This window comes from Perissodus microlepis, chromosome 5 (genome assembly GCF_051167445.1).
Source record: "Perissodus microlepis isolate ML-2025 ecotype Zambia chromosome 5, ASM5116744v1, whole genome shotgun sequence".
Taxonomy (NCBI): Eukaryota; Metazoa; Chordata; class Actinopteri; order Cichliformes; family Cichlidae; genus Perissodus; species Perissodus microlepis.
In genome coordinates this window covers 3,465,713-3,480,804 of record NC_140465.1, presented here as the reverse complement: position 1 = coordinate 3,480,804, position 15,092 = coordinate 3,465,713, and the positions used below count along the sequence as shown (strand labels likewise).

At 40.8% G+C, this 15,092-nt stretch overlaps 1 protein-coding gene across 1 annotated transcript; it reads right to left on the bottom strand.

The window, feature by feature from the left end:
* Window positions 1-71: 71 nt before the first annotated feature.
* cstf1 (cleavage stimulation factor, 3' pre-RNA, subunit 1) lies at window positions 72-14,751 on the bottom strand. Its single transcript, XM_084927419.1, has 6 exons — window positions 10,524-14,751; window positions 9,987-10,199; window positions 8,782-9,059; window positions 8,502-8,699; window positions 8,020-8,410; window positions 72-639 (listed from the first exon to the last, which is right to left on the bottom strand). The coding sequence occupies exons 2-6, from the start codon at window positions 10,153-10,155 to the stop codon at window positions 380-382; spliced, it is 1,296 nt and encodes a 431-aa protein (XP_084783545.1). The 5' UTR covers window positions 10,156-10,199; window positions 10,524-14,751; the 3' UTR covers window positions 72-379.
* Between the last annotated feature and the right edge of the window lie 341 nt (window positions 14,752-15,092).

Genomic DNA, 15,092 nt, shown 5'->3' with positions numbered 1-15,092 from the left:
ACAGGATATCACTGAGACTGTGTTATAAGCTCTGAGGGGGACTTTACACCATCAAATTCATAGAACAGACATTTTACCTTTGGATTGTTTATTAAAAATCAGAATTACAACATAAGGACATACACAAAATATAAAAGTGGAAAACTAATCAAACCTGCAGAATGATATCTAAGAAATGTGAGAAGAGTGTTACCACTGAAGTTTCTACACTCTTTAATAGGTCATAAAAAAGAAAACCACATGACTTATTTTTCCTCCTAAGTACTGTCTCTCTGATTCCACTGTCCTCTTTCCATTGAACTGAAAATGATTGAAGAAGACTGCGAGTGTTTGCTGAGGTCAGGGAAGGCTTCACAACAGTCAGACATCCTCTTGTGGCTCAGTCTGTGGTTGTGCGGCGGTACCAAAAACGGGCCCTGAAGTCATCACTGCAGGTCATGAAGCCCGGGTTGGTTGGTGAGTGGACGATGCAGCGGACAATGTTATTGTGACCCAGAGACAGCAGGTTTTTCCTCTCGGCTGTGCGGGAGTCCCAGCAGCAGAGGCTGATGGTGCGCTCGTCGGGCAGCAGCACGTAGTCCTCCGTGTGGTTGAACACGCCCTGCGTACGGTGCATCTGACGCCCGCTCAGCCCTGCGCCTGCAACAGATGAGCCCGACAGGTCAGTCTAAGTAACTGAGCATTAAAAAAATGCTGTAATCATTTTCATTGTACTTTCAAGTAAATATCAGCTGATAAATACTGTCCTTACTTCCCATGCTTATCAGCTATCATGTGTACTAACAACCAATACCCAAAAACTAAAGTGCTCAAATTATAACAGTGAAGGCCAGATTGTGTGTTACCGAGTTACTCTATAAACATCCAAGTATAGTCAGTCCAACTCAAACACAGAAAATAAGTCAAGCGTTGGAGAGATGCCAGCCAGAGCCTGACCACCGATGAGGAAGCGCTCACAGAGAAACAAGATATTTGGGCTCACTTTAGCTTCTGTCCGTTAGAACAGAGAGATGGATGTGAGTCTGTTTCAATTCAGTACTTTCACATAACAAAAAACTGTCTCATTGGTGAAATGATGTCATGGTGAAACAAAGTGAACTGAGGATAGACACAATATTATTACTGCCTAAAATCACAGACACTGATTCCAAACAGGTTTTCCTTTGGGCCTTTAATAATGAGCGTCTCTGTGCATGTGTGGTATCTGTGTAACACACTGTAGTATGTATCTTCTTAGATGCACTGCACATCCCTTCCTGAGAGTAGGCAGCTCTCAGAGACATGCTACCATAAAACACGTGTAATTGATAAATTGTATAGTTTATGCCAGTTGAGCTGGATTCCAGCCAGTCTATCCTCACTGCTATTGCCCTCATGCATGTGGCGAGTGTCAAAAGTGATACTGTGAGTGCTGGCGGATGGTGTGTTTTGTTATCATTTTGGTTGGTTGTGAACCGCTAAACTGTTGAGACTGAACAGGTTGGATCCTACAGATGTTTCTATGATGACTCACTGCAGAAGTGGAGCAAGAGAGCTGCAATAGTTAGAGAAAACTTTTCAGCAAGCTTTTTAAATCTTTTACAGGAGAAGAGAGCAGCAAGTCAAGCTTGCCTCAAGTTGTGTAAACTATGATGACAACACAGTTTGCATAATAATAACCAAAAGCGCAGACTATAACCGTAAGCCACTTTGCAACCCACCTCAAACGTAGCTCCTCCTTTCATGATGCCTGCACTGTTCTGTGCTCACTACTTCACCGTTTTGCTTTCCCACTGTGGACATAGAATAGTGGGTTTTACGGCTCTCTAATAATCACCTCTGACTACGGTGGCCCTGACTGAATTAAGCTTGCACGGATACACCAAAATATCAGCTGTGGCTTGTAAAGTACACATGTTATTTATGTGATCAACACACAGAATGCCATGATTCTGTCACATTGACTGCCATTCACAAAAAAAGGCAGTACAGATGAGTTGCAACACCTCTAACATCATCACACTGAGCTGTGTACCCATTCCTCTGCTCTTCACTCAGCTGATTCACAACTGCACATAACACCAACCACATTATCATGTTTGTTGCTAACACGACTGCGTTAGCACTGATAAGCAACAACGATGATTCCGCAGATGCCGATGAGCCAGTAGCTGTCAAACTGGTGCACAGACAACCATCTCTCAACGTCAACACAACTAAAGAGCTAATGTTGGATTTCAGGAAGACCTGACCCACTCATCATAAACTGAGATTGTTGGAGGATCAAGTTCGTCTGTGTCCATATAACTGAAGACGTCTCACACAAACAACACCATCTCCTCAACAAAAAAAATTGCTGCAGAAACTACACTTCCTGAGAAGGCTAAAGTTAACAAGCGGCTATGCAACAGCTTTTATCCCAAGGCCGAAAGGCTTCTCAACACCACGCTGCCTACCAGAATCCTCCTTACTGCCACACCCCTCCAATAACCGACTGATAGAAACACTCACTAATGCACAGATACTATATCCAAAGGACATAGACTGGCAGTCTTATACTGACCTTGAAGAATGCACCTGACACCTGTCGTGGTCATATCTCTAAAGTCAAGGCATTATAGTCAGCTTAATCAGCTGTTTCTTCTTTATTGCACTTTTTCTAATGTAATTTATATGTTGCATAAATGTTTTGCATATTTTATATTTTCCAGTTGGTTTATGGATTACATATATTTATTTTGCATTCATATTTGTAAATTTTGGCATCTGAGCATGTTTTGTTATTTGCACTGTGTGTACACTGTGTACATGGCAATAAAGTTTACTTTCACTTAGCTGCTATTTGTCTTTGAGCAGCCGGGAACTTTTTTTCTTCTTGTCTCCAGTGACTGATGGAAGTGGACGTGGAGATGACTCGGTGACTTTAGGAACTATTCATGTAGTACAGCATTTGATTGTGTGCCTACAGCTGCCTGATGTATGTTAATTTGCCACCATAAGAATGGTGATTGCATAACTCTAAAAATGAACCACATTGCAATCTTGTGCATGCATGAATGCTATTGGTTTGTCCCTGTACCCGTAAGAACATCACAAAGATGGAGAAATCTTCTCCACAGGCTAAATGACAGCGTGTTTATGGGTCAGATTAGAAGTTGCAGGGATGATGTGTGTTGCAGATCTCATTACAGATGCAGACACATCTCCGACCTAGAGCGTTACCAGTAGAAATCAATGTGATCTCTATAACACTAAGATCTCCAGCAGTGATGACTTGTCCAAACTTCGCCTGCAGAGTACTCTCACAAAGAATAACAGTACTTTTATCTCATACTGAGATACAGGTTACCCAATTTTCTCCTTTTTGTAGACTTAGGACATTCACAGAGAGCAATCACGGCAGTGTTGCTGGTGTAATTATTCATTTGTTGCCGATTCCCTGCTAATATCAAATGCATAAGTGCTGAATGTTAGCAGGCAGCATTGTAGATACTTGTTATATTGTTACTTGTTATATACTTGTTATATGACAGCAAAACTATAACTACCAGCATGTGAATGGGCAGCTGTGTAGTTAGGACTGCTTCTTCTTATACAGCACTTGTCTAGTCTAACTGAACTCACCTCATTCACAACTATTCACACAGGCATGTTTTTCTGCACCTAAATCTAGCACTGGATGCATCGGAAAACTACTTGGGGTTTGTATCTTGTCCAAGGATCGAACAGAAACCTTCCAATTAGCTGATACTTAGTAGACTAAATTATACAATTAAGCTCTGGTTTCCTGGGTAACCCTTTTTTTTTTTAAATGTGTAGCCTGTGTATAGGCCACACATTTATCTATAGTTATTAATTACTGTTAAATAAGCAGGGCATTGAAGCCAACAGGTTCCTTAAGAAAAGAATCAAAACCACATTAACAATTTTGAAAAAATCCCCCCAGTCTTTGAGCACAACGCATTACTACATCACTGTGTCTGTACCCACCACCCCCGAATTCTCAAAGCACGCCACAAGTGTTTTCTTATCAGATAAACATTCACAAAAAAATCTGAAACTATGATCATTCTTACAAAGGAGGAAGGAAGTGGCAATGCAACACGTCTGCAGACCCTCCAACATAGCGTCATCAGGCTCTTGATTTGGCAGGAGTTTTTGCAACATTTATCAGAACAGCAGTCGAAGACGGAACAGTCACGATTACTCATAATCTGACTCAGTGTGATGAAGATTGTACTTTGTAATGAAAGGGAATGAAATCTTTTTATTCTTACTGAGATCCAGCACTGCCAGCTAAAAGCAACTGTATATTTAAAACACAGCGTGGATCTCGATCACACTGATGTCCCAACAGCAGGTAATATGTAGCATCACAGAAAATAAACCAGTGAAGACACGATGACCTGGTTATTGCAATAAAGTAAAATGTAATCCAATCAGCTGACAACAAGTTCTTCACTGCTTTGCTGCAGTTAGAAACATTAACTCAGCATTGCTCTGCTAGGGGGCAGTGTAGTCTTCGCAAGCCAAAGAGCATCAAACCTAAACAGGCTGTAAGGGAGCAAGTGTGGCATGGACTTTCAAATCATTAACAACGGCAGATTAGGAGAGAAAAAAATTAATAACACACACACACTTCACATTTCACTGTGTGTTGTACTTGTATAACTATGCACGTGTCAAATAAACAATCTTGAATCTTGAACAGCTCATGCTGCTACACCACCATCCATAGATGACACTTTTATTTCTACATCTCCTCACTGTACTTGTCATTTCTCTCATGAGTTACTGAGGATTTTTGATTTTTTTTTGATTTTCCATCAGTAAGCTCTGCTGTTTTTGCCTCTGTTAGCTCCTTTTCACTGCTTTACTGAAACTATATATTTATTCTCTAAATGATCAATGTGAAATGGCCAAATATTACTTGAAACAGATACTGGTGATTTTAAAAATGTAAATAAAGCATAACTTATCTCGTGATAAAAACTCCTTGATGACAGCACTGATCATTTCTATTCTACAGAAATGTTTTTTTTTTTTATGACCAACATAAATCACATCCAGGAGCACTTCATGCACTTTTTACTGTGCTTGTAGCACTTTCAACTAAACGCACTTAACCACACAAACTTATCATAAATTTATCTTTCCTGACTGATGAAAATAATCAGGAGCAGAATGCTTGTAACATTCCATGATTTTAAAGTGTCCAAATAAAGCTGCATGCAGCCTGTGACTCTATCAGAGGGAGAATGTTACAGCCCACCACAGACGATGTTATACTGTCACAGCAACAGGATAACACAGCAGAGAGAGCAGCACTAAGCCACGAGGATGCTGACACACTTCCTGTTGAAATGCCGACACTGGTAGCACTTACAAGAAGGCGCTTTTTTTTTTTTTTAAATCTCTTAAAAATGTTTAAAAAATACTTGAAGTTTTAATTGACATTTTTACAAAATGACCATTTTGAGAATAAATATATAGTTTCAGTAACAGCCATGAATAGCAGTGAACAAAGGTAAAATCAGCAGTGCTTACTGATGGAAAATTGAAGATATCCTCAATAAACTTGCCTCAGTATCACTGTCACAGATGTTAGATGGTAATATGTTAATATAATAAACATCAGGTAAATTTGCAGTGACCAGTGACCGTGGTTCAGTTGTTCCAGGCAGTGACTGCAGAGGCAGAGTCCAGTGACTCTGTCACCCATGTTGGCCTACAAAAGTTTGGAAGCATCCAAACTTTTGTAGGCCTTCGGATCTCGTCCAGTATAACTGTTGATAACATAATGATATAAAGTGTGTGGCGTTTGTTTGTTTACTTATAACTGTCATAGTTTATCTCATCTCCATGACATTTAGTGGGTTTTTTACTCACTTGACATGTTACGCACCTAAAATGGTTGGGAAGTGATAAGGGGTCACATGCCTGCAAAACCTCTATAGATTAGATATTTATAACATCGTGTAGATGGTATCTGCAGAGTGCGTTGAGAGAAATGACAGTACAGTGAGGAGATGTAGAAATATAAAGGGTCGTGTGTGCAGATAGCAGTGTTGCAGCATGAACTGTTGCACATATGGAAGCGTAAACAGAGTTTATGCTTAAGAGTTTCAGACGCCACTTCTAAAAAACTGCCATTTTTATTGATTTGAAAGTCCATGCACACTTGCTCACTTCCACTGACTGTGGATCTACTGTAACATTATATAGTTCCCATGCTACAATACTGCTACCATAAGTGCTTTGTCTCTTTCACAGCATTACACAAGTCATAAAACTGTAGAATAACACGTGAAATTTACAAAGCATTGTGGATCCATGTGACAAAGTGACAAAGGAGCACCCAGCTCAAGTCCATTCAGCTCATGTTTGTATCATCTTAGTGTCTCTCCTGTAACTGCAGCTCATTCCTCTGGTTTTTACAGTGTTGAGCGCCACGTCTCTTTTTTTCTGTATTATTTCCTTCTGATTTGTTTAATTAAACACTATTAAATGTTTCATTATTATAAAAAAATTAAAAGGTGGACAAAATGGCATCATAAGTGATTTTTTTTAAAACTAAGGCAACCTCTAGTGCTGACTGACAAATAGGATCCTTATTACCACTGCATTATGATCATGCTTGATGGAGGCGTTACAGAACAGTGCCTAAAAGCTGATAAATAGGATTAAAAAACCTTTTTACCCAAGCATGGCACGCTAACACGTGACTTATCAAGATGAAACACTGCATATAGGTATTTTAAGGGACAAATGCAAAACATAACACTCTGGATTTTCTCACACACACACAATGTAGGAGTAAGCGCATTTTAATTACGTTGACGGCAGCTAAGCTCCTTACTGTAAGTACTATCCAACCTCTGTCATTTAAATCCTAATAAGAATTTTTAATCAAACCACCTGTTCAGTAGCTGGAGAACAGTAAGCTTTGCCACTGCTTCCGTCCACAGCACGGTTATGAAACTAAGAATTAAAAATCATTACAAAAAAACAACACAGGGACGGCAAACACATGATCCACGTGAAATTCTGTTCAATAGTGCCAATATGATACACAATCGTGTGTGAAATATAGAAATATACATGCTGAGTAACATAGCAAAGTGTTAACAGCTGGGCTTCAGTCAGAAGCTGTGTGTGCTGTGTGGATGCTTCCAGTTCTTTTTTTTAAGTTTTATTTCTGTGCTGGACTAAAAACAGAAATGACATCCATGCTGAAGGTTGTAGAGATGTACAACAGGCACGTTGTAGAGGTCTGACTCCTCGTGCCAAATAAACTTTTGTTAAGATGACTGAAGTTTCTCAGTCATCCAGGTCATCGTAGTCAAAGGAGCTTGCAAAGAAAAGCATCTGGACTTCTTTAGTTGCTTGAAGACGTTTCACCTCTCATCCGAGAAGTTTCTTCACCCGAAACTCTGGCTGATTGGGACCCACACCCAGTTTCACACCTTGGCTCAGGCGATTAGAGGATCATCAGGGGGTCCTTTTGTCCCTCTGCGGGGGGGATACTCCCACTAGGTTTAAATCTGGGACTCCCCACCATTTGACCTTAGAACTGAAGAAGCTTCTCGGATGAGAGGTGAAACGTCTTCAAGTAACTAAAGAAATCCAGACGCTTTTCTTTGCAAGCTCCTTTGACAAACTTTTGTTAAAACAGCCAGAGAGCTGATTTTTTAGTTGGTTAGTTTGTGTTGTTTTACTTTATTTCTTGCATTTTTTTTCTCTTTTCATATTCTATACATTCGTGACAGAAACAATACATTTATATAAACTATATTTCTGGTCATATGTCTCAGCATGAACAGCTAACATGCACACTAGATAAATGTAATTCTTGAGTCATGTCATCATTATGGTGTTAGAATTTTAAATATGAATTTGCCATAAACTTGTTATAATATTTATTTTTTATAGGTTTTAAATGTTGCAAGTAACTCACTATAGGTAAGTTATGCGTCAGCAAACCTGTGACTGTGAATGTTTCAACTGCCATAGTTTAGAATAACAGCAAATCCTCCCTACCTGTGTACTTGACCAGAGTCCTGCCTGTTGAGATCTCCCAAAGTTTGACCACCGAGTCTTTCCCACTGGACAGGATGTACTTGGAGTTCTTGGAGAAGATGGCGGAGCACACCTCCGCTCCGTCATGTGCCTTCTCAAAGGTCGTCACGCAGCGGTTAGAGACACCGTCCCACAGCTTGATGCTGCCGTCCTTGCTGCAGGTGACATAGCTATTAGCTGTGGGGTTGTAGCTGACCCCGCTGATGGTGTCTGTGTGCTGGTCCAGTGGGTTACAAGACACGAAGCACTGGAAAGTGTTGACGTCATAGAGGCGCAGGGTGGGGTGCTGCGTCCCCACTAGCAGGAAGTCACCAGAGGGGTGGAAGGAGATTGAACGCAGCATTTCTGCTTCCTGTGGGTAAATCGATAAGGCGACAACTGGATTACAAAGATTTGCATTTATATACATCAGCTTTGGCACTTTGGATTTGAATATGTCTGACCTGTATATATTTAAAGGCTCTTTTTGCAGAGGGCTTGGAGTAGTCAAACAGTTTGAGGGTGTAATCTCTGGAGCCAGATGCCAGAATCTGTTCGGTGGGATGGAAGGCAAGGCAGGTGACTTCATCGACATGGTCGTACAGCGTCCGAATCACAGGGTGATTCTCCATGTTTTGCTGCGCCGTCTCATTCATCATCACCTGATGTATGTAGAAATGAAAAAAATGTCAGTGCACTGGCTTAAAAACATCCAGCATGCCTGTGCTGTCTGAGCTGCCTCACCTCAATGGGCATGGCACTCTTTGCCAGCATGCGCTCAGTATCCAGGATCTTGATGGAGGCGTCAGCGGAGCCTGTAGCGATCAGCTGACCATCTCGACTGTATGTAGCAACGCGGCAAGGGCCCTTGTGAGATGTGACATAGCAGGTCTCATACTCTGACGCCTCTGGAGACATGGTCTGGACGTCTGCGTCAAATTCCAGATCGATGCCAACACCCGGGGCTACAGTATCTGAGCGACCGATCGCATACTGAACAGCACTATCGTCATTTTCCATCCCTGTAATGGATTATAGGTTGTAGTTAGGATCTGAAGACATACAGTACAAAAACCAAGATGTGGATGAAACAACTGCGACAAAGGCCTGAGAATCTGAGATTATAACCCCAGATAGAGGAGATTAGATAACTAGATAGACAGAATAAATAAAGCCAGTAAAAGTAGCACCAGTAGAAGACTTGAAAAATCTGCCCTAAAAGAAAGTCAGTCACTCTATAATCAGTCATGTTTTTCTTTTTCAAGCTGTTTTAGTGTGTTCGGTCTGAGCTTCATAGTCCTGAATCTTTGTCCTAAGGGCAGAAGGGAAAAAGACAGTGTCCAGGGTGAGCTGCATCCATTACGACACAGCTGACTTTTTAGCACATGTTTCGTGTATATGTCAGTCAGAGGTGGCAGACTGGAGCTAACCTAGCAGAAAAATTAGGAGGAAGCTAAAAGCAAAGGGTCAGCAGTTTGGAGGCATTTCACACTGCTACGTCTACTACGTCAGCCTCTTTTCATATCTTTGCAAAAGTTTTAACTTAACTGGAAACTGTGGTTATGCCACATGAGTGTTTCGGAGGATGCAAAAGGGAAAAGTCCTGCAACTGTAAATGGTGCTGCAGTATGGCACACACTAATGACTCTCACTTTCAATCAAATCAATCAAAATAAGACCAGTACAAACAAGCAACACATGCAGAGCAGAGAAGAGTGTGACTGATAGATGATCCCAAAAGTCTTACTGAGGTGAAGTGGAAGAGTGCATTCTTCAAGCAAGTCAGAATTAGCATTATTTGTTTCACAACAGCTCGTCTTATAATTGAAGCAAAAGCTATGAAGTCGGTGTCGGCTTTTTCTTTTAATTGCACAAAATACTTTTAGGTATCCCCCACCCTCCACCCCAAGATGCTGTTTTCAAGATCAGAACAAGGTCTCAACTCTTACCTATCTTTGCCAGCTGCATGAGCTGCTCAGAGGGAGACACAACGCTCTGTGGCTTCACCTCATTGATGAGACTGTTGGCGATGCTAGTGTATCCATCGTAGAGCAGCTGGCTGATGATAAGCTTGTACAGGTGCTGTCGGTCCTTCAGAGTCGGTTTGGGACGAAACATGTTGGGCCACTGTCACCTCAACCGGGTCGTGACAACTGTGTGAACTAAAGTCGAAAACAAAATGTTAACAACCTGCCCCAGGTCTATATTAGCGGATTAGGTTAATGTCAAATCACAATATTAGCGAACACCGTTAGCTGTAGGTGTGCTAACAGTGTGGCAGTTATAAGGAATGAATGGATGTGTTAGCCTTGCAGCTAACAACGTTAGCTTTGTTGCTACAGCGATGACAGAACTAAAAAAGAACAATGTGTCCATTGTGAACCATGAGCGTGTGCATTGTCCAAAAGAAGCGGCACGTGCTACTTAACAACATAACTGTAAAAAATTATCTGTTTTTAACACTGAAACACATAAAACATACCAACCCTCTTAAAAGTTCCAAGTGCGCTTCTTGATCCGAAAGTCCGTTACGTACTACGTATTTTGCGCACTACGTCACCGCACAGAAAAACGTCATATCCGCGCGACGCGTTTCTGGAGCCGCCATCTTGCTCAGGGGCTCTGGCTAAGGTTTTGGCCTATTCCGATACAAAATACCACCCTTTATGCTGTTTTTTGTTGTTCAAATGAAAATAATAATAGAATAATGTTCAGCTAGTGAAAGCCGTTTAATTTGATACATCATAGTTAGAAATCCTTTTAAGCTAATGGTTTATTGACCCCTGAAACCAAATGAAGGTAATGCTGATTATGTCTGTGAAGGTTCTCAGTCATCCAGGTCATCGTAGTCAAAGGAGCTTGCAAAGAAAAGCGTCTGGACTTCTTTAAGTTACTTGAAGACGTAATGCTGATTAGAATACGTTAAATAAAAAAGAACATATAAAGTAATGTATTGAAAAGATGTTGAAAATTAAGTTTGTCAGTTCACTATATCTGACATTGTGCCCTGCAAATTATTGAAATGAATTATTAAAATGAGCACATTGTAAAATATTTCTCATTTCACTAATGCCTTATACATTAACAGCAGTGTTGGGAATGTTACTTTTAAAATGTATTCCATTACAGATTACAGAATACATGCCCCAAAATGTATTCTGTAACGTATTCCGTTACGTTACTCAATGAGAGTAATGTATTCTGAATACTTTGGATTACTTAATATATTATCATGCTGTTTACAACTACGTGAATGTACTATTGCTGTGATTTATTACTATTACTGAAGGTATGCGGCTCCGAACCGTAGTAAAGGGACCTCTGGCTAATACGGTGGGTTCTGTGTCGGGCTCTTAGCCGAAAAATAGCTTTATTTCAACAACGTAACTGTATTCTAAATACCACCTTTTTAAACGGTAACTGTAACGGAATACAGTTACTCATATTTTGTATTTTAAATACGTAACGGCGATACATGTATTCCGTTATTCCCCAACACTGATTAACAGTTATATATACCCCAAACTCCGTTTTTAATAGACAAAGATCCCGTTGGGGTTGCATCAGAAAGTTATGGTATAGGCTTTAGATGGACTTGTGTGAGGATTCTCAAAGAAGACATTTGTGGATAGAAGCCAATGAAAAAAAAGAGTTTATACCAAACATTGGGCCATTTTAAGTCTGACAGTAATCTTGCATTTTAAAGTCAGTTTGTACAGCAGAATTTCACAAATTCATCTGCAGAATTGATACATTTGAAACATAATTATTACACAAATATTTTAGGACAGTAAGACGGGGTAATAGTGACTGATGGTTTCAAGGTGGGGTCGGATTATACCAGGGATTGATCCACCCCCTAACTGTTTGCAGTGCTGATGGACAGGTTGACAGATGAGGTCAGGCAGGAGTCTCAGTGGATTATGATGTTTGCAGATGACATCATGATCTGTAGTGAGAGCAAGTGGAAGAGAGCCTGAGGAGCTGCTCTGGAGAGAAGAGGATTGAAAGTCAGTAGAAACAAGACAGAATACATGTGTATGAATGAGGGGGAGACAGATAGAAAGATGAGCATACAAAGGGTAGAGGTAGTGAAATTAGATGAGTTTAAATACCTGGTTTCAACCATCCAAAGCAACAGACAGTACACAAGAGAGGTGAAGAAGAGAGTGTAGGCAGAGACGAGTCAGTAGAGACGAGTGTCAGAGGTGATTTGGGACAGAGGAATAGCAGCAAGACTGAAAGGAAATATGCACAAGATTAGCTGCTGTTATGTGTGGTTTGGAGACAGTTACACTAACAGCAGGGCAGGAGGTGTAGCTGGAGGTGGCAGAGTTGGGTATATCAGCTCAGGTTCAGGTTGAGCAGTCTGGGGGCAAAGTTAGAGAAGCAAGACTGAGACGGTTTGGACATATGCAGAGTAGGGATAATGGATATCGGATGAATAGAGGAAGACCTGAGAGGAGTTTAATGGATGTAATGAAGGAAGACATTCAGAGACTTGGTGTGAGAAAGGGAGCAACCAGAGAAGAAAATATCACTACTACCAATAGTAACATTGGTAAGTAAAAAGAAATATTGCAAAAAAAAAAAAAACAAAGCAAAATTTTAAAAGCCAATCAAAAGTTATAGTTAGTACTTTTATTGCTTCTGAATGTGCAAGTGAAGACCAGAGAGAGATGGTGAGCACGTTCATAACATGTCTGTTTCTATTCTGGGACAGGATGTTGATGTGATGCAAGTACCTGATGATCCACTCAGGCACCAGGCTGAACTGGAACACCAACACGTTTTATACAACAAAACGGGTGAGCAGGCTGTATTTCATAAGGAAGGTGAGATTCTTCCAAATTTGCAGTGAAATGAGATTTTCTGTCTCTAATTTGTGCTGGTATGCTGTGCTGATGTGCTGGAGAGCAACATCAAAGCTGGCGACACGAGGAAACTGGATGAACTGATTAGAAAAGCTGGCTCTGTGATTGGCTGGACACTTTGAAACTGTGGTGGAGAAGAGGTCATCCATCATGGCTAATCCTGACCGCCCTCTGCATCACTATAATAATAACAACAACAACAACAATAATATTATTAACACAATTCTAACACTTTTAATGCAAATACGTTCTATTTATGGGTTCAAGACTTTTTGTCAGCCATGATCCAGCAGAGGGCGCAAAAGAGCTCCATCTCAGACACAAAGGGAAAGAAAAGAGTCAAATTTCGGATCACTTTCTGATTCTTTGATTAATGCTGGTTTGCAGTTTTTACACTGACAGGAGTGTCAGTGATGGCAGCTGGTTGTGGACAAGAGTGGGACATGAGGCTGCTGTGCTTAAGCTACTGGGAAGATGAACATGTAAGTGGTTATAGGCCTGCAGCAAATCCCACCCACGTACACATGCACACACATTAATGCTCAGTTACCACTTCCTGTAATGTGGTTCATCACTGCTAGTGCTGGCCAAAAACAAAGAGACAAAAATGCACTGTAATAATACATTCAGATTACAGGGATGATGGTGGAAACCTGCTATGGAAAAGGTAGACTTTTTTGAATGACGCCCATCAAACACCGATGAAATAGGCTGAATACCTTGCAGTCCTTGCAGTGCAGGTACATTTTGAAGGAAGCTGATTGTTTTCTGTCATTTCTTATACCGCTCCAGTGGTGGATGCTCATATTTAACATTGCGAGAGCTTGAAATAATGAAATCGGTGCATGTATAATAAAGCTCAGATTGAAGTCTGAGCTTCACACTGATCGAAACACTTTCTGACGGTTTTTTACTCTCTGTATGCTGTGAGAGGAGATATCCCTGATATTGTCAACTTAGGCACAAAGGTCATGCTGTGAGCACAAAAGCCCCACCTGCTGTTCAGATCTGCTGTTTACAACCACTAAGACATGGGGCTGAAAATGTCTATTTAACGTTTTGTTGCATACGAACATTTTTTGTTACTGATGTTGTTTCTAGAAGTATTTGGTACTACTGTGGTTATACCAACATGGTGTGACTCAGCATGTGTCAGACACTCCCAAGAGCAGCTGGACGCACATGGATAAAAGTCTACATTGCACCAAACAACCATCTCTCTTAAACTATGTTGTGCGTCGGCAGCTGAGAGGCCAGCAGGAGCAGAAGGAACATGTTGTTTGTCTCTTGTCGCTGCTGACCATCAGCTGTAAAACTCGACTCAACCTTGTATCCTAGTAACCTGAGCAACACAGCCAAATAACAATTTATCAACATCATCAGACCTCTGCTGACTTTTTTTCAGCAGACTCCTGCACACATCCACACACTGTGATTTTGTTTCATCTGACTGGGGCTTTAAAACCATGCACTAAAACTGTGCTTCCGCCCTACAGGGCAGTGTGCAGACTGTAGAAAACATGCGTGGTAGGAGGTGTCTTGTTGCCATGTCGACACAAACCATGCTCTTAGCAGACCGGCCTCTAGTTGCCTTGGAGACCGGCTAGAGTCTGTGGCGGTGGAATGATAGAAAAACACTTTGTTTTTTAACAGCAGATGTCATCTGATAATTACACGGCTGATCCCACGTGATGACATCATGTTCAGAATAACAGCAGTAAGGATTTGACAGCAAAATTAAAGCATTTAAAGAAAGATTTTCATTAAAGGGGACATATTCTGCTAATTTCCAACTCCATCTTTCTATTCTTGGTGTCTATAAGACTCCCATTTAAAAAAATTGTGTCTGTCTTATAGCAGGCCTTAATGTAGTTTATATTATGTTATATATTATGAAACATGCCATTTTAGTTTCCCTTCCCACTTTGTTAAGGCCAACTTTGTTCTGTTTGGCTGCTTCTTGCAAACAGAATGTTTGAGTAGCTGGTGGGCGGGGCCCGAACTGGCAACATTAGAGATGTTTTTGGTTGCTTAAATATATATTAAGATACAAATAGAGAAACTGAATATATATGTGTAGTTAATAGTTTTGTGTTAACAGTGGATCGATTTGCTTGTGTGTATTCATCGTCATAGTAACAAATTCATGAAAGGCCCAACACGGCCTGTAATTAAATACAT